Raw genomic sequence first — 25,564 nt, 5'->3', positions numbered from 1 at the left:
TGTAGCCTAAGCGAGAAACAATATTTATACTAAGTGGCACTAGGCTGCAGGGGCTGGAGGTTTCGGTCATCGGACACACCAGAAACTTTCCCATTGGCCCCTCGGTCAGTCTGTCCTGAGGAAAAGTCAGGGGTTTGAATTGCTTGCTTTCATAGATCTAAGAGGTGGGAAGTAGAATCAGCTGGAGTCTGCCCAATGAGGATGAGGCCCCGCGTCTGCTCCTCAAGGGTCGGGTCCAATACGGCCCCCTCCGGCTACGCAGCATCCGAGCCCCGCGGGCCGCCCTCCCCACTGCTGCCCCCGCCGCGCCGCGGTGAGACCCCGGGCTTCCACGGCCGGGAGGCTCCACCCCGAGGCCCCGCCCCGTGACGCGAGGCCCCGCCCCCGTGGCGCCCGATTCCAAGATGGCGGCAGCGGTTCTTGCCCGGCTGTCGGGGCGGCGGTGACGACGGGCAGCAGAAGCCCAGGTATGTGGGCCGGGGACGGTGGGGCGAGAAGTCTGGGAGAAATGTTCCGGCAACCGGAAGAGTGAGAAGTTTGGGGCAAAAGCAGGAAGGAGATGAGTCTTGAACGGAGGATGGAGAGGGAGGTCCCGGGTGGAAGGATGGACGGAGGCCGGGTGGACTCAGATTGCAAGATAGGGCAAACGCAAGAGGCGATTTGGGGTGGGGTGAACGCTGGGTTTTAACCCCCTGCAAGCGTTGGCCACGCCCCTCCAGGTGAGCGCGCCCAGGTACCCTCGGCCCTCCCTGCCCTAGCCCTTCCTCTCCCCCGTTCACTTCAGCGGTCACTCTCCGTCCAGCTTCGCGTCCCCTTCTCTCGGACTGGGGGAAAGGTGCCGGAGGGGGAGGACGCCACCCCCACGCCACACTCCGCCGCGCTCCGGGGCTGTTTGCTTGCAGCTCCCAGGTGGTCACGCTCCCTGCACTTGCAGAGCTAGCTCCGAAGCACGTGAAGAACGGAAAGGAGCTTCTCTCCTACCCCGCCCTGGGCTCCCCCGAGGCCACCCAGAAGGTCCTGATGTGACTGCCTCGCCTCCGAACGGTTCTCGGTCGGTTTGGGGGAATACAGTGACTCCATTTGCCACCCTGTCCCCACTCCCCAAACAGGTCCGTCCTGTTTGGGGGGGGGGGGGGCGGGGGGAGGGAGAGTGGTGATTAAGTCCGATCCTGACGCTGCCACTTAAGTTGCCCGGGGGAGAGACTTGGGATCCAACATCTCCTGCTCCTCCCCTTTTCTTTCCAACCACTTTCCCTCACTGCCACTGCTGGGAAACGGGCTTCATTCACCTTGATCCAGATCACTGCCCTCTATGGATAATTGGTTCTCAACGACCACTTCTGTTCCAGCTGGACCCAGGATCACCGTTGGAGTGCAGGATGGAGCCTTTCTCTGTCCTCTGTCACCTTTCCAATTTTAAATAATGCTTCATATCTCTGCTCCCCCGGAACCCCCTGGAGCCCTCATGCCCCACAAGAAGACAGCTTGAATCTAGGTGAGTCTTTTTCTTTCCCTCTAAGATTGGAAGGGGGTTCTCCAGAGACTCCTTTGAATGGACTAGGGACCTGAATGATGTAAGCATTCCTGGGACTCAGAGTAGATGGAGGGAGTGGTTTAGGGTAAAGGGGAGGATCGTGAAACTTGAACTGGAAGTGACAGGTGGAAGGACTACTTTTGGTTACATTCTTTTTTTTTTTTTTCTTCTTTGCTTGGGTGGTTGTACACCTGGGTGCTCCCTTTTATAACTTTATAACTTTGTTCTCTACTTCTTTCTCCTCTTTGTTCTGCCCTTGCCCGGCCTGCTGATCTCTCTACTGGCTTCTTGCTCTCTTCCTACCTACACCAGAACTCCGCTCCCCCATCCCATCTCAGGATGTTGCGGAGGCTGCTGGAGCGGCCGTGCACGCTGGCCCTGCTTGTGGGCTCCCAGCTGGCCGTCATGATGTACCTGTCACTGGGGGGCTTCCGAAGCCTCAGTGCTCTGTTTGGCCGAGAACCCGGGCCTACCTTTGACTATTCTCACCCCCATGATGTCTACAGTAACCTCAGTCACCTGCCTGGAGCTCCTGTTGCCCCAGGGGGCCCTCTGGCTCCTCAAGGTCTTCCCTACTGTCCAGAAAGATCTCCTCTCTTAGGTGAGTGCAGGAGGAAGGAACAGCTGTGGGGACAGGGAGGCTCCCGCACACATGGGGAGGTGGGCGTGGACTTAGAACAAGAGCTTAAGGTAATCGGAAGGTGGACTGGGTTTGGAATAGCATAGGCTCTGCATTCAGAGTTAAGACTGGACCAGCCACAATTCTCCATTGTCTGCCCGTTTATGGGCTCTTCCTTCCTGTAGCAGTTTGATATGGTTATGAATTTCAAAAATAAATGTTGGATTATGTTTGTAATCCAGTCTGTACCTGGGCATGATTAAGTTATGATTAGGCCTTTGATTGGGCCACATCAGTAGGGCGTTGAGTTCCTACCCCCTTGGTGAGTGGGGACTCACAGATAAAAGACATGGCAAAGGACAGAGTTGAGGGTTTTTGATGTTGGTGTTTTAATGTTGGAGTTTGATGCCACAGCCTTAAGCTGGGGCCCCAGGAATTCTCACAGAGGAGAGAGAAGCCAGCCCCAGGAAGAAAGGAACCCTGAGCCCGGGAAGAAGCAAGCCCTGGAAGAGAGGAACCCTGAACCCAGAGAAAACCAAGACCCTGGAAGAGAGGAACCCTGAACCCAGAGAGAACCAAGACCCTGGAAGGGAGGAACCCAGGAAGCCTGAACCCTCATAGGCATCGACAGCTTCAATATGTGAAAATAGACTTTGGTGAGGGAAGTAACATATGCTGTATGGCCTGGTATTTATAAGCTCCTACCCCAAATAAATAGCCCTTATAAAAGCCAGCAGGCTTCTGGTATTTTGCATCTGCATCCCTTTGGTTGACTAATAAGAGAATTTGGTACCAGTGACTGAGGAAGTGTTTTTGCAATTACTAAAATGCTGGAATGGTTTTATAAATGGGTAAGAAGATTTTTTTTTGGAGGAATTGTGAAATGCTTGATAGAATAGACCTAAATTGCTTTGAAGAGACCATTGATAGCAATATGGATACTAAAGAAACTTTTTATGATGCCCTACAGGAAAATGATGAGACTATTATTGGAAACTGGAGGAAAGGTGATCTATGTTTTAAAGTTGCAGAAAACTTAGCAAGACTAACTCCTGGTAAATTATGGGAGGCAGAATTTGAAAATGGCAAGCTTGGGCATTTAGCTGAAGAAATTTCCAAAGTAAACCTAGAGAATGAGGCTTGGCTTCTGCTTGTAGCTTATAGCAAAATGCTAGACGGGAGAGATATGCTGAGGACTGAACTGTTGGGCACAAAGGAAACAAACTAATTTTGGAAATTCCAAGTCTCTGGAAATCAAGCTTCCAGATGAAAGTGCCCCATTGGAGGACTTAACTAAACTTGGAATTTGTAAATCAGGATTGAAGATGCAGTTATCTCAGAAAGACTTGTGGAAAGTCTTACTGTCTGATGGCTTGGACCCCTGCTTCTTGCATGCTAAACCAGCAAGGTTTTTGAGAGAGCTGTATGAACAAAACCACTGTCAGCCTGGACTAAAAGGGACATGGAAAGGAAAGATTGAAGGAGAAACAGCTTTAAGAGGAAAACCATGGAAGCTGAGATCTGGAATTAAGACATTACCTTGGGCCAAGAGAGGAACCCACCCATGTGTACAGAGAGGGCGAGTTTGCCCTAGCAGTTGAAGAGGGTGGATTTTCCTGCTCTATGTTCTGGGACAGTTTTGCTGCCCCAGGTTACAGAGAGGGTGGAACACATTCCCCCCAAGGATTATGGTGGTTAAGGTCAGCACCGCACAGGTCTGACCTGTCCCCCATGGATTAGAGAAGGCCAGATGGTCAACTCATTGCTCTGAGAGGGTTGAGACTGTATGCCAAAGGTTAGGGGGAATGTTATATTCATGTCACTGTATTTGGGGGTTAAGACTCTAACTGAAAGATTGGGCAACACTCTCAAAGGGTGAGGTCTGGAGCTTAGTCGACACCCAGATGCTTTGATGAGGCTGGAACCAAGAAAATGGCAGCTGTTGGGCAAGCATGTGGAAAGGGTGGGTTCCCATAAGGCATCAAGGAGAAGAAACCCTTATCTTTAGAATGACTCTCAGACTGAAATCACATGGAGGATGCTCTGCAGGTTTACTGAACTGTAGAGGACCTGTGACTCATGTTTCCCTCCCTATTTCTCATGGTAATGAAAATGTTTATCCTTTGTCCATTTGTGTATTGGAAACAGATAAATTGTTTTGTAAGTTTCATAGGTCTGTTGCAGACAGGACTTTGCACCAAGACAAACTGTATTTCTTTAAATTGATTGTGATATGATTTAGTACTTGCATTGTTACTGATTTAGGTTTTTTTAAAATATTGTGATGTCTTTTTGGAATTCAGAGGGTGGAGTGTGGCAGTTTGATATGGTTATGAATTCCAAAAATAGATATTGGATTATGTTTGTAATCTGGTCTGTACCTAGGCATGATTAAGTTATGATTAGGGTTTTGATTGGGCCATGTCAGTAGGATGTTAAGTCCGGTGGGGACTCAAAGATAAAAGGCATGGCAAGGGACAGAGATGGAGAGTTTTTGGTGTTGGAGTTTGATGCTGAGGCTTTAAGCTGGACCCACGGGAAGTAAGCTCACAAAGGAAAGAGAAGCCAGCTCCAGAAAGAGAGGAACCCTGAGCCCAAGAAAAAGTGAGCCCTGGAAGAGAGGAACCATGAGCCCAGAGAGGAGCAAGACCCTTATAGGGAGGAACCCAGGAAGCCTGAACCCTCACAAACATCGATAGCCATCTTGCTCCAACATGTGAAAATAGACTTTGGTGAGGGAAGTAACTTATGCCTTATGGCCTGGTAACTCTAAGCTCCTACCCCAAATAAATGCCCCTTGTAAAAGCCAGCAGGCTTCTGGTATTTTGCATCTGCACCTCTTTGGCTAATTAATACACTGCCATAGGCTAGGAATTGTTTCCCTTGTAGATGAACCCTGGTTTAGTTAGTTAGTTAAAGTCCTTCTGTTCTCTCTACCCACCCTCCCCCAACTGTAGCTGCCAGCCTTGTGAACCAGGAGAAAGTTATGGAACCCTATAATAAGAAGGTAGGCTGCATAAGGAGCCTGTACCTTCCAGGCTTTGCAAAGCTTTCCCAATGCTGGTGAGTGAGCCCTAGGGAGAACTGAGATCCAGAAATAGACTCCTAGAAGTGCTACTAGCCCTGGTGTTCATTTTTTTTCTTCTTGTCCCTCCAATCCCTTACCTTGCCATCCCCTCCTGACAGTGGGTCCAGTGATGGTGTCCTTTAGCCCAGTGCCGTCACTGGCAGAGATTGTGGAGAGGAATCCCCGAGTGGAACCTGGGGGCCGGTACCACCCAGCAGGGTGTGAACCCCGTTCCCGAACAGCCATCATCGTGCCCCATCGCGCCCGGGAGCACCACCTGCGCCTGCTGCTTTACCACCTGCACCCCTTCCTGCAACGCCAGCAACTTGCTTATGGCATTTACGTTATTCACCAGGTATCCCCAGTCCCCACCCCACCCTAACTTTCTTTCTTATAAGGAACCCTCAAGCAAATGCCACTCCACTTTTATCTAATGTGTCTCTAGGATAATTCTAACAAGGCCAGACTGTTGAATATAGGAAAGCACCTGGCACTTGCTGCTAAACATATTAGTCCTATACTTCTCGTTGTTCTTTTTAGCATATTCCCACTGTCCTATATACTCTTCAATGATTTTCCCTTTGTTCAGTGACTTGTGCAGTGACAAGTACAAATTTGGAATTGACTAGATCTGGGCTCAAATTCTAGTTCTGCCATTTGTTACATATTCGATCTTGAATGAGTTACTTATCTCCTAAAATGAAGCAAATAGCAGCAGATAACTAATATACCACCTGTTTCACTTGTGTGTTGGTTGCCAGGATTAAATGCTAAATAGCAGCAAGTTAAGTAACAGGCACACACTGATGCACAAGAAAAATGTGTTGAACGACTAAATGAAAAAGATATTTTGCCTTTCTCTTAATTCTCCTTACCCTGCACCCAGCTTTGATTTCCCTCCTTTCACTTTTATACTTCATTCCCTGTAGACATGGGGCTGGTCCCCTTCCATTATCTTCCAGGCTGGAAATGGAACATTTAACAGAGCAAAGCTGCTGAATGTTGGGGTGCGGGAGGCCCTGCGTGACGAGGAGTGGGACTGCCTGTTCCTGCATGATGTGGACCTGCTGCCAGAGAATGACCACAATCTGTATGTGTGTGACCCACGGGGGCCCCGGCACGTTGCTGTCGCCATGAACAAGTTTGGATACAGGTAGAAGGCATGGGAAGAGGGTACTGGAAATCACCATCCAATGGAAGGAGGAAAGCCAAGGAGATTGTGGGTAGGGTTGTCTCCCCAGAAGTCTTGTGGAATCTAAGGATCTTTTTCTCTCCAGCCTCCCATACCCCCAGTACTTTGGAGGCGTCTCAGCACTCACTCCGGAACAGTACCTGAAGATGAATGGATTCCCCAATGAATACTGGGGCTGGGGCGGTGAGGATGATGACATTGCTACCAGGTCAAGACTTTCTGCCACCACCTCCTGCCTTCACCCCACCATGGCTCACTGTGGCAACCCTGGCCATAGCCCTTCAACAGTGACCTTCAGCTCCTTTGAGCCCATTCCTTTTCCTTAGTCTTCCCAGTATACCCATGTCAGCCTTTGCATGCTGTTCTCCATTTTGTCCTCTTTCGGTTTCCTAGGTCTGGTTAGTTAGGTTCCTAGGAGAGGAAATAACATCAACAGGAAATAGTATTATTGATTCCATAGCTGAAAAGGGACCTAGAGACAGTTTAGTCCCTCTTTCTGCTAGGGTTGCATCCAGACAACATCCCTGTGAGGATGAGGAAGTAGCATTTCTACTCCAAGTAGCCAGAATCACTTAAAAAAAAAATTCCTGTCATTGGGATGATGCCCAGCTCTCCTTTCTCACATATGAACCATTCTTACCTCCCACTGGTCCAATTTCATACTTGTGGTGTGAATATTTGGGCTTGATCAGTAGACCCATTGCCTTCCCTCCCCTGCATATACTCTGGGATGACATTTCTGAACTCTCATTGTCAGTAAGTGTGCAAAGCATCTGGCAAACTCAAAGTGTATGTGTTCTTTCAGTACCTTTCTGGGCCATTGTCATTTCTTGCCTTTGTGTCTGAGTTGGGATTTGTTTCTCTCCAGGTCCTAATTTCCTGATTCTACCCATTGGGGAGTTGGGGCAGCTCAGCCACTATTCTAAATAAGAGTTGCTGAGCTTGGATCTGCAACTCCCAGTTTTGTCCTATCCTTTCGACAGAACAGATTCTGTCCCTGTCCTTTCTAAACTGCAAAGGCAGCTCCTGGAAGCCATTTAGAAAAACAAAATAGGGAATTTCAAACCTTCCTCTGCCAGTTCTTTAAATGCCCCAGAGTGCCTGGCCCTAGGACCCTGAGGATTTGGTTATGTCTAGCTTTTACATTCTTTTCAGCCATTTCCTTCTTTCTGCTTGACTTTCTTCTCATTCTAGTACTTGGCACTTTTTTTTGCCTAATTATAGTTGTGCTTTGTGTATGGTATACAGTTCCCTGCTGGCCTTAGCTCTTCTTGTTCAACTGTGCACAGCTTTCCTCTGCTCTTGGTCCTCCAAGATCCCCTCACTTTTCCTATAGGGTACGCCTGGCTGGGATGAAGATCTCTCGCCCTCCCACATCTGTGGGACACTATAAGATGGTAAAGCACCGAGGTGATAAGGGCAACGAGGAAAATCCCCACAGGTAGGAAGGGAAAACTGCCTGGGAATTGTTAATGGACCTTCAGGATTCTGTACCGCTAGCCAAGAAACTAGATAAAGGTCTCTAGATTCTTACCTCTTCCTTTCTCCATCTTAGTGTCCAACCTCTAACCCTCAGATTTGACCTGCTGGTCCGTACCCAGAATTCCTGGACACAAGATGGGATGAACTCACTGACATACCAATTGCTGGCTCGAGAACGTGGCCCTCTCTATACCAACGTCACAGCAGACATTGGGACTGACCCTCGTGGTCCCCGGGCCCCCTCGGGTCCCCGTTACCCACCTGGTTCTTCCCAGGCCTTCCGTCAAGAGATGCTGCACCGCCGGCCCCCAGTCAGGCCTGGCCCTCCACCTACTGCCAACCACACAGCATCCCGTCGTTCACACTGACTCCTTCCTGCCCACCTTAATCGTGAATCAAAGGGGTTATGTTGCCCCACCCTCAGCCCCTCACTGTTATTTTAGAGGGATATGGGGGACCTGAACTCTAGTGCTATTTTGGGGGACAGGGGCCTCTCACTGCTGGACTGGAGCTGGGCTCCTCTAGACCTGGGGGTCCCTCTTTCTAGGGCCACCTGCCAGGACTTATGACTGTGAATCATTGATGTCATGATTTTATGTGTCGACTCCTGGGAGTCCCCTGCCCCTGGGGTAGGAGCAGGGCTGGACCCCAAGCCCCTTCCTCTTTCATGGAGAGAAGAGTGATCTGGCTCCTCTCAGGGCCTCCTGTGAATATTTATTCTATTTATGGTACCTGGAAGCATTGTTTGGTGAAGGAAGCCCCTTCTTGGGCACTTTCTGCCAGTGCTGAAGTAGCTCCCTTTCCTAGACCTGGCTCAGGGGGCTAGACTTTTGATATATTTTCTAATAAAGGACTTTGTCTCGCCTCTGCTCCTGTTTTTTGAATCCTAGGCACCCTTTATTTGTCTTTGCCCCCAACAACCTTATGCCCACAGGTGACAGAACAACCAGACCAAGCCAAGTTCCAGCAACTTTTATTTTCATGGGTGGGAGACTGTCAGCAGGGGCAGGAAGAAATGGGAGTTAGGAATCAGCTTTAGGTTCTGTGCCCAGGGCCCGGACTGCTGCTTGGCGTCCACTCTCTATGCAGTCATTGACAGCAACCCCCTCGTAGGAGGCTCCAGCCAGAGTCAGTGGCAGCCTCTGAGCAGCCAAGAATTGGGAAGCTGATTCTGGAAAGAAATGAGTGTTACGGGGGGTGGGAATATGTCTCATTTGTTTAGCCTTCCTCAGCCCAGCTGCTTTCCTCACTTACCCAGTTTTTGCCAGTGGCCTAGCATATACTGGGGGATGCAGTTCTGGGGGGAGAGAAGAGTATACAGGGCAAGGTTTATTATTGGTTCTTTGGCCTTTAGTGGGCACACAGTGACAAGTATACCAGTTCCTGCCTTCAAGACCTCCATTAAGGGAGATGATGGGAGTTTATCCGATCTCACCTTGTGTAGATGGACCAAGCAGTGACTTGGTGGCTCCTTCAATCCTAACTGTGTAGCAGCTGCTTCCTGTGCTTGCCTTTGGAACAGCTCCTGAGATAAGACACAGCCACTGGCCTCCAGCGTCTGTAACCAGGAACCTCCCAGCATCACCTAGGAAGAGTATAGCACTGACCAGCCTGCACTTGCCTATGCTGGGGCACAGAGGAGCCCTTTGGAAGCACCCGCTAAGCAGAGCTTTCTCCTCTCACAGTCACTCTGAGGCCAGGAGGGCTCCCATCCTGCTCAGGGAAAGCAACTGAGTCATACACAATTCCCAGGACACCTGGGTCTTCTGAGGATGGCACCAAATGTCCAAATCCCTGGAGAGAAGGAAGAGATTTGGGTCAGCAGGGAAGAACTTCAGCTGAGCCCATACCTCCTCTTACCCTCTGCCTCAAACCTGCACAGGCAGACGAGCTCCTCGGTACTGGAGATTCACCACAGCAACAGACACAGCAGCAATGGTTCTCAGGGCATGAGCCAAAGGTGCAGCTTCGGCAGGGAGCAGCTTGCTGAGCACTGCAGGAGATCAGGCAGAGGCCTGGCTTGGAGGCATTCTCACTACAGTTTCATCAGCCCCCTTTGGGATTAAAATTCCATAGGGGGGGGAATGGGTGTAACTCAGTGGTTGAAGAATCTACAGCTCCATGGTTGAACACCTGACTCACCTGTACAAGGTCCTGCCTTCAATCCCTGGTACCTCTTTAAAAAAAAACTATAGGGATGACCAGTTCAGGGTAAGATGTGGTCCCGCTGGCCCAGGAAGGTACAGTTATTGCCTCACCCTGGATGGGAAGGGGAAAGGGCTAACCTCATTTACCTGAAGCAGGAACAGCACTTATAACATGGTCAGCCTCCAGGCTGCGGTCTCCTAGAGACACCTGAAAGGATGGAAACATTTGAGGTACATAGAGACAACTCAAACGAAAGGGAGGCAGGAGAGACTGGGTGCTTGGGAGAAAGTGACTGAATGATTGTATTGTCCACACAAAAATCACTCCTCGTATACTCCAGGAGGTGAGCCAGGTAGAGGCCAGTGTGGCCATCCTGAAATGTTTTGTGGAATTGAGTTTTTGCTTTCTCTGTTCCTGAGTCATTTATGAGCACTACTTCTGTCTACAAACTTGGATCAAATGGGGTCTGGAGGGAGGTCCACAAATTAGGCCTAGGTACGTGGGCTGGCCCATATTTGTGATAGCTTCTAGGGCAACAGGGCAATGTGTAACAATAGTCCTGCCTGCCCTGATTAAACCACTTAGGCAAAGATGGAAATACTGAGACCCAGGTTTACCACTGTCCAGAGAGCTCCCCTACCTTCCAGCGCCCATCTGCCTGGAGATTGAGCCCAGAGACTGGCTGGCCTCTAAGAATGCTGACTCCTCTACTAGTCAGGTGGGTGTCAAGGGCCTGAGGCAACGTTTCCAGCCCTCCACGGAATGACCACTGGCTCCAGCGCTCAGCCCGGGCCTGGCGAATAAGTGCGGAGTCCAGCTGTGGGCTCCGCTCTGCAGAGGAAAAAACAGAAAATAATCAAGATAGCATCTCTTGCCCCTACTCCCTTGATCTGGCAGTCCTTAATATCCTTACCCCTTGAACCAATCCCTCTCACCTGCCCCAGAAGCAGCCCCAGTAGTATGGAACCATGAGTTTGCTCAGCTTGGAAGAGACTTGGAAAGCAGGACCTAATGCTGAGCTCTCGGCTGTTGCCTGCGAACACTCCACGGCAGAGACTGTCCATGGCTAGAGTTGCCACCTGAAGGGGAAGACTGGGACTGAGAAGCCAAAGACATAGCTGTATCGACTGATCTCTGCTCTGGCCTGGTAAGGAATAGGATGGGATAGGGTTTGGGTTGAAGGGGTATTCCACTATTAGAGGGATGGGAAAGAAGTGAAGGCATTTACCTCCACCACTGAGTTTTGGGGATTCCTAGGTATATGAAGAGAAGAGAGCATTCCCAAATGATATGGAAGAGCCCCTAGGTGAAAGATTTGAGTAGGGGGCTCTGCAGCTGGTTTAGGAGAGGAGGGGTTTGGGGTCTCTGGGCAGTGTCACCTCAGGTCCAAGGCGTCGCTGGGCAAAACTGTGCACAGTCTCATCAGCCTCTTTGCCCCGGGGCTTTGTCAACTCCCTCAGCCCAGCCCAGAACAGAGGTTTGGAGAAGGGGGGTGAAGGGCGGAATAGCCCCCTGCGTGGAGGAAGGCATAGTGAGCCCAGAGTTCCTGATTACCTTCCCAGCTCCAGGGGATCATTTCCATTCATTTAGCCCCCTTATGCTAAGAAGGCTGAAAGGGAGAGCGGGGAATGGAAGGGATCTGACAATGGGGCCCAAAGTAGGATGTGCAGTAAGGAAGTGGTGTTACCTGAGGCCAGTGGGCAGGGCGTGCAAGGCACCCCCTACATACAGGAATCTGTTCTGGGCAGCTGGATGGTCTCCCCTGACAGGCAAAACTTCTGAGTCCAAGCCAAGCTCAGAAACCTGCTCTCGAAATGCCCTCAGAAAGAGGAGAAACTAAGGGAAGGGCTGAAACAACAGATCTACTCCCCTCAACTCCTCAACTCTACCCCCCAGTGAAAGCTCCCTCGGCATGCCATGAGCCTCTCACCAGGAGCAGGGTCCGGGCTCCCAGGGCTCCCGCCGGCCGAACCCCTCGTGGTCCAAGTTCGAAGATAGCACCATCCGGCCCTTGGACTGAGCGGATCCAGCCTCCCACACGCTCGCTGCCCTCCACCAGGACCACCTGGGCACAGGAGGGAGACACTACAGCACTGCCTATAGCTGCGGAGCGAGGGGCCTGGAGGCGAAGGAGACCACGGCACTCCCCGGGCCAGGATCCCGCTTTTGCTGGAAACGGGGAAAGAGGTGGGAATCCCTTTAAAGGAGGCTCCCTCTGGCGCCGATAGGGCACTCACCTTGGGGGGATGGGGAGCACGGCTCAGGTGGTAACCGGCGGCCAAGCCGCTGATGCCTCCGCCCAGCACGACCACGGTCCGACTCATTGGGAAATCTAGGGGAAGGGGGCGATGCTGACAGGTAGACTGGGGTGGGGCACGCTACTCCCTAGAAACCCCTCGAGCCTCGCGTTCCACCCCCGCCCCCTCACTGCTTTAGGGGAAACTAGGCGGCGCGCGGAACGGAGGTGGAACTGCGAGGCCCCCGCCCGGGGGCCAAGACTCACCCACGGAAGGTAGGAGGAACGCGAGGGAATGAAGGTAAAGGAGGGGGCAGGGGTCTCAGCCCCAAGACCTCACCCCGCCGGCGCTTCGCTGGGGGAGCAGATAAAGGACACACCCACGATATCTGCCCTCCCCGGGGAGCCGGCCTGCCGCCAGGGTCCTGAGGCACTCACTACCCGCGCTTCACTTAGGTCCCCACCCCCACCCCCACCCCCACTCCCAGCCCCAGCCCGGGCCCCGGCCCCGGCCCCGGCCCCGGCCCCGACCCCGGCCCCAGCCCCAGGCCTTACGGCCTCTTGGACTCTAGGCCCACTCTATTTTCGCCGCACGCGCCTGGCCCTATTTTTCCTGCTTCTGGATTGGTGAGTTCTGGAAGGCCCCGGATCACACTCGCCAATGAAAACACGGAACTGGTAGTGACTCCCAACAGGGGCGGGACGACAGCAGCAGTAAAAAGGTACTCGGTGGCGCTGAAGTTAACCGATTCGGTGCCAAGTGGGAGTAAGCGGCTGTATCCGGCAGTGCCCTCTCCCGGCCCCGCCCGCTAGAGCTGAATCTGGCGTTAGCATTCCCCAGCTCAAGCTTCCCAGACCCAAATAGGGTGAGAACCCTGGAGGGAGAGCCCTTGAGCTTTGGTTGTAGGGAGTTCGGGTCCCTAGAGGCCGGTCCGCTGGGAGGTGGCTCCATAAACAGCAACTTGATGTTAGCAACAGGCCGGGCCTACGGGAGCTAGGGCCGCCCAGCAACGTACCAGTGTTTGTCAACAGGGGTCCTGGGTGCCTCGCCCTCAGGGGGCAGCCCCATCGCCAGCAAGCCCCGTCGTTTAGGTGCCTGCATTCCTGTTCCAGGGCTCCTTGCAGACTCACGAGTCTCAAGTTTGTCTTTTCTCTTCCCCACCAAAACTAAACCTTAGTTGCTCGGGCACACGTTGGCATCATCTCATCTTCCGCCCCTTGCCCCGCCTCCGGCTTTCAGAGCGCCCCCATCTGTTCAGAGAGGGTACTGAGGTCCAGGAAAACGAATTCCGCCCAGTTCTACATCCCCAGCACCCAAGCATGAATACAAACAAGGACATTACTTTTTCTTAATAAATTTATTCACAAAAAAGTGATTGCTGAGGGACTGGGGGCTGTACATGGGCAGGAGCCTGGTGAGCTCTGTATATGGGGCTGGAGACAAGGGAGCCTCCTGGTGGAAGGGTACTTTTTAATAAAAAAAATAATGGGACCTACAACCACTCCTCCCCCCTCCCCGATTAAAAAGACACAAAAATAGACGTCTCTGAGGTAAATGGGGAGCCTGGGGCTTAAGGGGTGTTGAAAGGGTTTCACAGGTGTTGGGCTTAAAGGGGGTGTCACAGGCACCGGGGTGGCTCCTGCATCAGTTGGTAGAACAGCACATAGCCCTCACTGGACGCCACCTGGTTTTCACTGACAGGGGAGACACTAGGAAGAATGGAGGTAGGAAAGGGGTGGCATTCAGACCTGTATATTCCTTCTTTCCCACAAGACTCAACCCCAGAGCACCAAGGAAGAGATAGGACCAGACCCTACATCTTCTTTTACCAGATACCCTGGGGCTTTGTAGAGGGGAGGATGTCAGGGCTGCACTGGGGAGCAAGCAGGAGTTGGGTAAGAGACTATTCTCACCGAGAGTCATTGTAGACATGCCAACCAGTCTGGCACCGGCACAGGGCTGTGTAATGGCCATAGTGGACGCTGCCCGAATGGTTGCAAAGGGCATAGAGCTGGTATATGGGGCTTCCTGTAGGGTGAGAGATGACCAAGTTCTACTTTGAGAGCTGTGTCCCCTCTCCTGGGACTACTTGGGACCTTCCCCACCAGACTCACCGGCTTTATCACTGGCAAAGTCTCCTAGGCTCAGTCGCTGCAGTGGGAAGTCTACACCTACTGAACTTTTCTTGATGGAGCCACGGGAGGCAGAAAATCGATTCAGATCTAAGCCCTGGTTAAGGAGCATTTGAAAGGTAGTGGGCCTCTGAGGGGCACTGCAGTCCTGGAGGCTGTCCTCCGCCCCTCTCCTCCCCCCCAGCATGCACTGGGAGCATGGTGGGGAAAGATGGGGTGGCAGGCTTTTCTTAAGGAAAACTCAGTTCCAAAGTGGCCAGCCTCTGCCAACAGGAAGAGTGAGGAAGAGAATAGATGGGAGGTATCCTAATAAATAAGAATTTGAGGATCAGGATACGGAGCACGAGGATTCGGGGGAATCTCTGTACGGTCAACTTTTAGTACTTCGTGTTTTCTGTCGACATCGGTCACACACCTGAATAAATGTCAAATAGTGTTAGGTTAATGTGCTCCTCTCAACCCCAACCCACATACAAATTTACAATGCTCTCCATTACTTCTGTATCCTCTAGGCCACTCCCTTTTGCCCTAGGAGTATAAGGATGTTTCTGAGACTCCAACACAAACCCAGACATATAAATATTATTCCCTATACCAAGGTATCACACAACCCCTTTTACCCATATGGAGTCCCCCCCAGGCCTTCCACCCTTACTATATCCCTTGTGAACTTCCACATACTGGAGCATTCTCCAACTCTAGCTCTTCTTCCCTTGGTGAATAGGCTGAAACAATCCCGTAGAGACACCTTGCCCCCAGCAAATCCTTTCTGGAGGGAGAGGGGAGGGAAAGGTCAGCATGTCCTAAATTTCCTTTTCCAACTCTTCCCAGTCAGTCCAGGCTTCAATCCTGCTCCAGTCGCCCTCAGGGTTCCCTCCCACACTTTGGGGGTGGGCAGGGTTGGGTCACAGAACCCGTGTTCCATCCACCCCTGGAATCCTCTGGAATCCCACCTTCGGGATGGGCAGGGACAGGTCACAAAAAACCTCGAAGGTCGTGGAGCGATACCCACAGGACTGGCACTTGAGGCAACTTTTCAACTGGCCCACAAACAGGTCTAGACAGAAGCAAAGGGGCAAGAGAGAAAAATCACTGTTGGATGCCTGAGATGCATCCCCTTTGCCTGAACTTTCCTTGCCCATAACCAACCCTCCTAACAGATTTTTCCCACATTTCCACATTTTCATTATCCAGTCTTGTTCCCACACCCCTTGACAGTGTCTTTTTTTGACCAAGTGTGTACCCCACACAAAATTTCCCCCAAAGCCTCGCCCGCTCCATACCCACAATCTTGCTGTCCTCTCGCTCCAGGTAACGCTTCCACATTAGGTTGGCTCGGTCATCATCACTACCACAAATCAGGGGAGTGGAGAGCACCCATGAGACAGCAAGAACACTGGGTACTCCAATGCCACTGAAATGACCCATAGAACCCTACACCCCATCCAAACCCCAGCTCCTTCCCTAATCAAGGAAGAGTCAAAGAAGCAATACTTCAGCTAACTTTCTGGAGAAACCCAAGGTGAGAGAAGAAGAAAGGAATGTAGACAAGGGAAAAACATGCTGTCTTCCTCCACCTGACTTCACGCCCTTTACATCCGGTGTGTAATGTCCTTCAATATCATGGCCCTACCCCTATCGTCTGACCCTATCCACACCCGTCAGCCTCCCTCCCTCCCTTCCCCTCTCCCTCCCTCCCTCCCTCTGTTCCTTCTCCTACGTCCAACCCACTGCTTCTCAAACCATTTCCTAAGATAAAAGGTTCCCCTTCCCCCTGAATCCTTAATCTTGACTAGCTCAGTTCTGAGAAGGATGAATCTGCTGATAAACTTTTGGGGAGAGAGAAGAGGGGGAGCGACCCTTACCTTAGCTCAGGATCTTCTAGAAGAGCCCCTCCTCGTCGGGGCTGAGAGGAAGCTGGGCTGTTGGCCAGGATTGGGGGAGCCCGGCGGCCTCGTCGGTTGATTTCCAGGTGGAGTCGCTCCATGAGGAGCTTCAGGAACTCTTGGGCATCCTGCTGGCTACAGCCAGACAGAGAGTATGGGCAACGGAACCTCTCCTAGTCCACAAACACTACTCCTGCCCAGGCATGGGTCCCCATTTCCTAGATGAACCAGGCTCAGAACAGTGCTGCCAGGGCCCACACTTGGCCCTACCCCCAGACAAGGCCAGAGAGAAATCCCATACCCTCCAGTTCTCCCACCTGTATCCAGAGAAAGAGGGAACGTATTTCTGGAAGACAGCTCGGAATCGAGTAGGATTCACAGCTTCGCAGGAGTCAGGGTGCCACAGGGCACCAATCACATCTGCAAAGGCTATTGGGGTAGGAGTGGGGAAGGGAAACAAAGGTTAATGGCTGGAAGAAGCAAGCAAGAGAAGGCTCAGAGGGTGGAAAGTAACCTCTAGGAAAGTTGGCATCAGAAAAAGAGGCATAACTGCCAGATTTAAGGACTGGGGCCACCAGCATGAGCCGATGGACCTACAAGGGGTAGGGAGAAAGGGGATTTGAAAGGAACGAGCAGGGGAGTTGTTACCCCACCTTCAGTGAGTTCTTGGGCTCGGCCCCCTCCAGGCACCTCTTGCCGGAAGTCTCTTCGTAGACAGAAGTCCCGAAGAGGCCGAGTGCTACTCAGACATTGCAGCACTGCATTCAGAAAGCACTGGGGACCAGTAGGGACAATGCCATTATCTCGCCAGTCCTGGAAGCCTTAGAAGAGCTTCAGTTCTCTCCTTCTACATCCCTTCCATAGTCAGCAGATCCCCCCCATATGCCCCCCATCCCCACTGCCAGCACTATTTCACATTACTTTTGGAGAGGAAAGACAGAATGGCACTCACCGTGTTCCCCAGATTTCGGAGGCCAACATGACCAGACCCCAGAAGCAGTGTGTGATGAGCCTGGAAGGGGAGAGTACAGTCAGCAGGTTCCCAAGTCAGCTTGCTTGCCGCTCACTGCCTCCCCCACCCCATATGGTCTTTACCTCCAAATCTACCCCTTTCCCCTCACTGGGTGTTCTCTTCTCCCTACCTCAGTGGCCATGAGCAGTAAGCCCATCACAGCTGAGTGTACCACGGACTCAGCCATGGCTGTCCCACCTGTTCCCCACTTACTCCTCTGCCAAGCTAGCCGGCGTTGCAGCTCCTGGGGCAATTCCCCAAGTACTGGCATGGCTGCCCAGCTGCTCCCCACCCCCACCTTGCTGCCCCCAAGGCCCCCTCCTGCCCCCGTGGCCCCTTCTTGTACACTCTCCTGCTGGCTCCAACTGCAATCAGCCTAGCTCACTGAGCTCTGGAAATGGGCAACCACACCAGCTCAGATGTTCTGAACCCGCCCCTCTTCAGCTCCAGAGATTAATTAGGCCTAGGCAGAGTCTGTGGAGAGAAGGTACAGCAAGGGAAAGGAAAGGCCTGGGGACCCAATGAAGAATTCCAAATAGTTGGGATAATTCCCTGGGGACTAAAACAGCACTCCATGCTGGGGAGTCACAGACACCCCAGAAAAGGGTCTCTGAGGCTCAAGGATACTTAAGTAAGGGAGAGGAAAGAAATGAAACTGCTCTAAGGAGGGGCTGAGAAAAGAACTTGGGGAAAAGGGAAACAGGAAGCCATATGCTGGCAAGAAAGCTGTCTGCAAAGAAGAACACAGGCATGGAAGGCCACCTGTGCTGGCAAGTCCTCACCATCTTGTCTTCCGAATAGAAAGACTCAGAGGGTCGCGCAGATATCACGTGGAAGGAGCCACGGGAGGTAGGAGGCTCTGTCCGTATGCTGAGCAGGGTGGGGGGTCCTGGAAAGCCCCCGAGGCGACGGAGAGAGGTGCTGCGTCTTAAAGTGGGTGGCTCAGGCCGGAGTGCCAAGCGGCTAAGTGCAGCCCCCAGCTCTCCAACACCACGGTGCCCTCCCAAGGCAATCCCCATTGGGCGCAAGTCCCCACTGCTCACAGACTTGGAACGGGCTAGGTTGGTCCGGGATGGGAGAGGCAGAACCGCAGTTGGGGGTGGTGAGCCAGGCAGGGGAACCCCATGATCTGCCCGAAGTGGGCCTCTTGGACGAAGGCCTGAGGTCCGTCCCCGTCCCAGCTCCAGTTTCTTCAGCCGATCGTCAGGGGGACCTGGCCGGGGAGGCAGAGGTCGTAACATGGGGCTTGGCCCAGGGGCTGGGTTGCGGCGTTCCTTGCTGCGGGCCCGGGGGGCAAGTGGTAGCTTGGATCCCACTCGAGGCTGGACATTGACAGGTGGTTCTCGGGTCCGGCCCAAACGGTGCTCAGAGGCCTGAGGCATTGTGTACACCACAGGCTGGATCTGGGAAGAAAAGAGATAGTCAGCATTTGAGTACGGAGGAAGGTGGGAACCCAGGCTCCCATTCTAGCCTATACATGCTCTGAGGATAGGAACCATGTCTATCATTTGAGTCACCGTAACCCCAGCACCTAGCATAGTGTTAGGCACATACTGAGTAAAGAAATGAATGACGGATAGCAGCCCACGACTCTGACCCTTTCTATATGCCCCACCCCCTCCCTGAAGAACACAGCTTTACTGAAAAGCCAGTGACAATCCCCATCTCTGCTATCTTTATATATAAAGTCATGACAAGGGCCCCCATACCTAGTCAAGTGGGAAGTGCCCCAGGTCACTTAGAACCTCTGGTCAAATGGGGAAAAATGGGGGTGCGGATGCAAGGATAACTGCCCCCAAAGACAGCATTCCACCCTCAAAAACCTGCCCTTCTGAACTGCAAAGGAAGCAAACTAAATGGATGACTTGTGATCCTCCACACCTCTCCCCGGGTACCAGAGATCTGATATGGTGCTGGGGTCGGGAGCGGGGCAGTGGTCGGGGATGGAGGACTAACAACTCCTTGACCCCTAATCTCGGCACCTCTCCCACCCCAGCTAGGCTATAGCCGGGCCCGCCCCCCTCGAGGGCAGAAAGGCCGAAGCTGCTGATTGGCTACGGGGTCCGGCGGCATATTCCCCGCGGTGCAGGGATGCTTGTCCCGCCAGCCCAGTTCTCCCAAGCCCCGCTGGGCCCCACCGCGCCTCTGCCTTTGTGGAGAGCGTCCTCTTGGGTCTGGAGCATCCTTTCCTCAGCCCCCCACGCCATAATGCCCCAGCCCGTACCTGTCCCCGGGTGAGGCAGCGGGGGAGGCCAGCCGGGGCCAGGCCCCAGCTCAGGGCCACCCCTTCCTACCCCCGTGCAGCCCCCCCGCGGGCCCGACTACAGCTTTAGCTGCAGCTGTAGCCCAGATCTCTCCCGCCGCAGGCGCCGCCGCCATCTTTGTTGGTCCCGCCCAGCGCCCGGCCACCGGCTTCACTGCCTCGCAGAGAGTCTGCGCAACCACACTCGTAACCCACCCGCCCGCATCCTTGGCGTTCGCGTGAACCCGCCCCCTTGGCTCCGCGACAGACACCTTGGAAACGCAGACAACCTTAGGATCTATAGTTCCCAATCCTGCCTAGAAAGGTCTTTAAATCACCGCCCCAAGCAGGTCTCTGAGGTATAGGCGCCGTTCTGGCCCAAAGGAATGTAGATCTGACAGTCATAGCATGGCCTCCAGGCTTGCAGCACAGAGGCTGCCCAGACAGCAAGGGTGCCAGTGTGGGAAGCTGCAGGGCCTGGATCCAACCCACAGACCAGGAGAGAAGCATCCAGCTCTCAAGATAGGGCTGGGAAGATCCCTGGAGGGCGGGAGTGATGGCCCTGCAAAACCATGCTTTAAGGCCAAAGCAGTAGGGGGAGCCTTGGCGCATGGGTAAAGGGCAAAGGCAAATCTCAGCAGCAGGGAGGGCAGTCAGATTTCCCTTCATTCCCCAGCTCCTGACCAGAGCGGCCTCCATTTCCCCCCTCCCTCCCAATCTAGTGTACTTGTACAAGTGTCTGGGTCTTAGCCTGCTCACCTTCTGTCAACAGGCATCAATGAAAACAACAGGCCACCACAGGAAACAGCTTTTATTGATGGGTTGTCTCTACATACCAAAAAGGCTATATACTCACTTTCAGTTACCCAGATCCCTCCAGGATCTCACATAGCTCCATCTGGAGAGGGGCCAGAAATTGCCTCTTGGTTTTCCAAGGCCCAAGGCCTTTCCTCTCCCTGATTCAGCCTCATTAAGAAACTTAGTAGCAATACATATATTTCACAGCAATGCCTGCTGCAGCTACTTAGTAACAACTAGGGGTAGAGAGGGTTGGAGGGAAGAAGTTAGATGAGTAAAACAAGTGATACACTATAAAATATGAACCTAGCCTATCAAAGGTCCCTCTGTCCTGCCTCAGTGGCTTGACCCATCATTGGCTGCATTTCTCTTTATGCTGGATCACGCCTTTCTGAATCAGATCCGGGATTTCCACTGCCAGCCATGGACCCAGCTGCAATACAAAGGAGACCCTATGAGATTATCACCACCCACACCTCCTTGTCCCACCAGAAGCTCCTTCCTGGAGAGAGATTCTGGAGGAGCATATTCAAAGGACAATACTGTTATTTATTACTCTCAATTTTCTTGTACTGCTCAGGGCCTACACCCCCCTCTTATATGCCAAAAACACCAAACTTACCCCCAGAGCCATGAGATGAGCTAGTCCAAACTTGGGCACATTCCTGGCCCACAAAGGCTTGAAGTGATCAGTCAGGCATATTTTGCCGCCCCTAGGAGAGGGAGAAGAGGAAGGTGTTGACATGGTATGTTACATGGGGGAGCAGAAGAAGGCTACTAGTAATTAGAATTGAGAACAAGATCAGCTAAGTATTTTGCCCAGGAGTGGGAGATGTAGGCCTGATGCCCCTCTAGGTCGGCAGAACTCTGGGAAAATCTTCTGCCTCTCAGAGTTCTTCCCTAATGCCTGCTTTGACCCTTTCCCATCTCCTATTCAGTCATACCTGTACATCTTTGCTGTCTTTCCATCCAGTTCAGGGACTGCAATTTCTGGAGCAGTGGTGGGATATGTGACAGGAATCTGGAGGAATTATGAAATCTTAATAAAAGAGGGAATCAGGATTTAAGGGAACTAATCTAATCAGGCATATCTATTTCTTGGTTGTACTGAAATGTTCTGCATACTCCCGAAGCAACATGTACACACTAGAATTATGGACATAAAGATGAGTAACTGTAATCTATGCTTGCTTCAAACCTTAGCTTTCCTGTTCCAATTTTGTGTATGTGTGCGTTTTCTTTTTTTTAAAGGAAGTACTGGGGATCAAACCCGGGACTTCATACATAGGATGCAGGTGCTCCACCACTCGAGCTACATCTGCTCCCTCCTGTCCCAGATTTTTAAAAAACATTTTTATTTTTAAAGATACATAGATGACACAAAATATTACATTAAAAAATATAGGCGGTTCCCATATGCCCCACCCCCCACACCCCCTACTTTTCCCACATCAACTTCTTTCATTAGTGTGGTACATTCATTGCATTTGCTATCCCAGTTTTAAACTTCTCTTTGGTCCCTCTAAGAGGGGTTAGCTGTTAGCAATCACCTAATATCTCCCTTTCTACCAATCCCCACATTTCCCACTCCTTCACACTCACATCAAACTCAATGTCAAACTCATATTTGAGGAGGTCATGGATGTACCAGCATTTTCCAAACCACCTGTAACAAAGACCAAATTTCAGTCCAATTTGCCCATTTTTCTCATACTCAAATGACACCTTGGCTTAGACCACTGGCCTGGGGGACTCAGTGTGGGATGGGGCTTAGGGACCTCTGAAACTATGGTAGTGGAAACACCTAAGACAGGGAAGTTCTGGCAATCGGCTTTGGGACACCAAATTACTCAAACCAGATTAGACTCCCACCCCCAAACCTCCCAGGAGTGTCTGCCTACCGAGTCCCTTCCTTGTTGGACTCCAGTCGAAACCAATCATTGTCCGCATTCTTGTTGTTCTCCACATACTAAAAGCAGAGAATGAGGTCTTTGAGGGGGGAGCAGGGGTCAAGGGCAGCCACTCTCCTCTCAAAAGAAAAATACATGATTACTTTTTATCTTAGAACATTTACCCAACTTTTCTGATATAAGCAAGGATAAAGACAAAGCCACACTGCTAAGTAGGGTGCTTGCCCAGAACAGATGCCCTACTGATTTAACCTTCTGAATTTACTTCAAATCTACCTCTTCATTTTCACAACTACCTAGTTTAGGTCATTTTTCTTTTGTGTGGATTAATGACAGCCTCCCAACCTGTCTCCTACCTCTTCAATCTTATCCCTCTCGATTCTATTTTCCTTCCTACTGCCACTGTGATTGATCAAAACCCCAATCTGAGACCGTTTTATTTCCCACCTTAAAATCCTTTAAAGGTACACAAGAGAAAATCCAACTGCTCAAGCATACCTCTCCTGCCTTATTTACCACTCTCTGCCTCTTATTTGATGCTCTCTAGCGACTCTAAACTACGTGTTTCTTCACACAAATATTGCTGTTTCTAGCTTTTATGCATTTTCTCTTGTTATTCTTTTGTCTCGAATGTCCTTCTCTTACCCTTATGTTTCATCAGATTAACTTACATTTACCCTCTAAGTCTCAGCTCAAGCATCACCTCTTCCAGGAAGTCTTCCTTGACCAAGCCCAAGCTGGATTAGGTATATCTCCTCTGTGCTCTTAAAGCAGCTAGCCATTTATTTTTCTCTCTCTCTCTTTACTTAAACATTATGTAATAACCTGTTTCTGTCTGTCAGTGGACCCTACCTTAGTCAGCACTGAATTCCTTCCCTAGATACAAGATGCACAATAATGTTGTTTTTTTGTCAGTGAATACATGTAGCAGGAGAGCTGCTTGCCTTTGTAGTAGACAGGACCATTGCATGGAAGACAAACTTTCTTCTCTTCTCATAGAAGAGATTAGCTGAGAAGATGCCTTGTTTAGTCAAGCTAAAAGAAAAGAATGTCTAAAGTTTAGTCAAGCTAAAGGGAAATTAAGGCCACAATGGTCTGCTTGATTAGACTTTAGACAGTCTTCTCCTCGACTCCAGGCCCTGACTTCCTTCTCATTCAGGCCTTTACACTATCCACCTGCCTGAGAATTTCCTAACTGGGTAGTTATTTATCTCCCTCTTCCCTCCCTCTGGGCTCTAATAGACAGCAGGTAGCCTAATTACCATAAAGGAAAACATTCAGGACCAGTTGGTCCTAATTGGAACCTCAGTAAATCACTCACTCATCTCAAAATCAAACACCCCGCCTTCTCCCCAACCACCATCACCATCCTCCAACCACCCCAAGCCCTTTAAAAACTTGCTGTCATTTGTTTCCCGAGAGTTAAGTTCTAGTCTCTCTTCCCTACCATAGTAGCTACGAATAAAGTCATGCTTGCCTCTTTCAAATTGTCCGAAGCAGGTTTTTCTTTGATACCGCAACTAATACCTAACTGGATTGTCAGGCCTAACGTGCATTCCTCCCTCAAGAAGAAAGAAGTAAGAAGCAAAGAGATGCAGACGGGGTCACAGAGCCCCAGGGAATCTTTAGACCACCTTCCCCAGCACCCGGAGAAAAACGCCTGGAACCGGAGAGACACGTCACCTTCCGGAGAGACGTAACCCTAAAAACATTATTGCTTTAAGCTAGAAGGTCTGGCACTAAGGTGCTCCTAACCCAAGTCTCTTATGCCTCCTCCCCAGCATTCCCCCTTAGCCTCCGCAGCCCCACAATAACTATTTTTATATATTTGGGAGTTACACTTCAAAAGCGGAAGCGGTTTCCACACGGAGCCTATTCCTGAGGACACCGGATTACCCCAACCCTTTTGTGATCCTGTCCGCCACAGAAACATAACTGACCCGGATAAGAGATTGATATTCTTCCTTAAGTCGCTGCACCCATAGCTCCCGATCTCGGGGTCCGGCGTTAGTCTTCAGCACCGGGATCTCTGACACGACACGCCGGGTGGCCTCGTCCGCCATCTTGGACTAGGGCGCAAAAGAAACGCGGAAGTGGTTTGCCAGGAGTTTACTCTCAGGGCGCCGCCATCTTTACTTTGGTAAGATGAGGGCTAGGACTGCCTTAAAATGTTTGTGAATGTGATCTTTATTTTTTGTGGCGAAGACAAAGTTGTCACCCTGCTTGTGGGTGCAAAGGGAAGAACAGAGGAGAAATGGATTTCTCTGTCTTGAATATGGCACGTCATTAACTCCGCAGACTGCGCAAAGGTGACTTCCGCTCATGCTCAAAGAAGCAATCGCAGATAGACCTTCCGGGTACCTTTACAAACTTGGTTTGTTGTTTGGCTATCAGGCTGAATTTAGACCCTGTTCCTGAGCATGCTCTCTCTCAAACCGCGGGATTCGCGAGTTTCCGCTCTGAAGAAGCTTCCTTAGCTTTTACGTAGTCCGACTGTGGTAGCAGGGACCACATTCGTTTATCTACTAGACGAATACCGAACTACTGGTATTGTTAGAAACCATGAAGAATTAAAGTATACTATACAGTCCTTGCCATGAAGAATCAGCGTTTTCTAAGTAGGGAATTCTTAGTAATGCCAGAGGAGTTTAGAGGTCATAGGAAGAGTTGTCTCAGTCTAGCTTAGAATAGGCATCCATTGACTGAATCCGAGACATTTTTTGGTCTGGACAGTTCATCTAGGAACTAATCATGGCTCTCTATCCCTCGTGCATGCATGGCACACAGTAGGTACCCATTAATCCATTTGGGTATCTACCTTTTCAGTTGGTTTTAATTTTGACCCTAACTTACATATCTTATTTATTAAGTTAATCATTCCATCCTGTGGCAGAAATTTTGATCCGTTCTATCAATTACCAAATTCTATATTCCACCTACAAATTTGATAAGTAGGCTATATATTGCCCAATTGTCCTGGCTGGAACCTCTAGTAAAATGTTGAATAAAAGTGGTAAGGGAAGCGGATTTGGCCCAAGGATAGGTCGTCTGCCTACCACATGGGAGGTCCAAGGTTCAAACCCAGGGCCTTCTGCCTGTGTGATGAGCTGGCCCACGCCCAGTGCTGATGCTTGCAAGGAGTGCCCTGCCACACAGGGGTGTCCCCTGTGTAGGGGAGCCCTGTGTAGAAGGAGTGCGCCTGGTAAGGAGAGCTGTCCAGCACCAAAAAAATGCAGCCTGCCCAGGAATGGCACCGCACACACAGAGTGCTGACACAGCGAGATGACACAACAAAATGAGATACA

General features: G+C 51.2%; 4 protein-coding genes across 13 annotated transcripts; 1 reads left to right on the top strand and 3 right to left on the bottom strand.

Annotated features, from left to right (window-relative positions):
* The first annotated feature begins 364 nt into the window (after window positions 1-364).
* B4GALT3 (beta-1,4-galactosyltransferase 3) lies at window positions 365-8,759 on the top strand. Of its 4 annotated transcripts, none has more exons than XM_012528739.3 (9): window positions 365-467; window positions 935-1,051; window positions 1,350-1,495; window positions 1,847-2,135; window positions 5,340-5,575; window positions 6,183-6,373; window positions 6,498-6,620; window positions 7,749-7,853; window positions 7,989-8,759. In XM_012528739.3, the coding sequence occupies exons 4-9, from the start codon at window positions 1,874-1,876 to the stop codon at window positions 8,260-8,262; spliced, it is 1,191 nt and encodes a 396-aa protein (XP_012384193.1). In that variant the 5' UTR covers window positions 365-467; window positions 935-1,051; window positions 1,350-1,495; window positions 1,847-1,873; the 3' UTR covers window positions 8,263-8,759. The 4 variants fall into 4 exon arrangements, with proteins under 4 accessions (XP_012384193.1, XP_004448412.1, XP_012384187.1 ...); XM_012528733.4 differs by having other exon boundaries at window positions 389-467; window positions 903-1,051; window positions 7,968-8,759; XM_004448355.4 differs by lacking the exon at window positions 935-1,051 and having other exon boundaries at window positions 368-467; window positions 7,968-8,759.
* A 92-nt stretch (window positions 8,760-8,851) lies between these two features.
* On the bottom strand, window positions 8,852-13,418 carry PPOX (protoporphyrinogen oxidase). 7 transcript variants are annotated; one of them, XM_058309991.2, is made up of 13 exons: window positions 13,295-13,418; window positions 12,280-12,374; window positions 11,973-12,107; window positions 11,730-11,878; window positions 11,422-11,554; window positions 10,981-11,121; window positions 10,683-10,877; window positions 10,189-10,249; window positions 9,769-9,887; window positions 9,578-9,688; window positions 9,330-9,479; window positions 9,149-9,191; window positions 8,852-9,065 (listed from the first exon to the last, which is right to left on the bottom strand). In XM_058309991.2, the coding sequence occupies exons 2-13, from the start codon at window positions 12,364-12,366 to the stop codon at window positions 8,917-8,919; spliced, it is 1,473 nt and encodes a 490-aa protein (XP_058165974.1). In that variant the 5' UTR covers window positions 12,367-12,374; window positions 13,295-13,418; the 3' UTR covers window positions 8,852-8,916. The 7 variants fall into 7 exon arrangements, with proteins under 7 accessions (XP_058165974.1, XP_058165973.1, XP_058165976.1 ...); XM_058309990.2 differs by lacking the exon at window positions 13,295-13,418 and adding an exon at window positions 12,834-12,923; XM_058309993.2 differs by lacking the exon at window positions 13,295-13,418 and adding an exon at window positions 12,834-12,923 and having other exon boundaries at window positions 11,730-11,845.
* Window positions 13,419-13,775: 357 nt separating this feature from the next.
* On the bottom strand, window positions 13,776-19,728 carry USP21 (ubiquitin specific peptidase 21). Its single transcript, XM_004448359.5, is given in 15 exon segments — window positions 13,776-13,988; window positions 14,193-14,307; window positions 14,394-14,501; window positions 14,749-14,790; window positions 14,793-14,826; window positions 15,093-15,122; window positions 15,124-15,180; window positions 15,365-15,468; window positions 15,695-15,759; window positions 16,277-16,432; window positions 16,615-16,726; window positions 16,951-17,071; window positions 17,250-17,309; window positions 18,092-18,712; window positions 19,534-19,728. Coding segments are annotated over 14 exon segments (1,695 nt in total). The 5' UTR covers window positions 18,692-18,712; window positions 19,534-19,728; the 3' UTR covers window positions 13,776-13,897.
* Window positions 19,729-20,347: 619 nt separating this feature from the next.
* UFC1 (ubiquitin-fold modifier conjugating enzyme 1) lies at window positions 20,348-24,515 on the bottom strand. The gene is made up of 6 exons (XM_058309988.2): window positions 24,200-24,515; window positions 22,251-22,318; window positions 21,952-22,015; window positions 21,294-21,370; window positions 20,972-21,062; window positions 20,348-20,782 (listed from the first exon to the last, which is right to left on the bottom strand). The coding sequence occupies exons 1-6, from the start codon at window positions 24,320-24,322 to the stop codon at window positions 20,702-20,704; spliced, it is 504 nt and encodes a 167-aa protein (XP_058165971.1). The 5' UTR covers window positions 24,323-24,515; the 3' UTR covers window positions 20,348-20,701.
* Between the last annotated feature and the right edge of the window lie 1,049 nt (window positions 24,516-25,564).

The sequence above is a fragment of the Dasypus novemcinctus genome, chromosome 13 (assembly GCF_030445035.2).
Source record: "Dasypus novemcinctus isolate mDasNov1 chromosome 13, mDasNov1.1.hap2, whole genome shotgun sequence".
NCBI lineage: Eukaryota > Metazoa > Chordata > Mammalia > Cingulata > Dasypodidae > Dasypus > Dasypus novemcinctus.
Note: the sequence above shows the minus strand (reverse complement) of the source record. Positions and strands in the feature narration are given on the sequence as shown.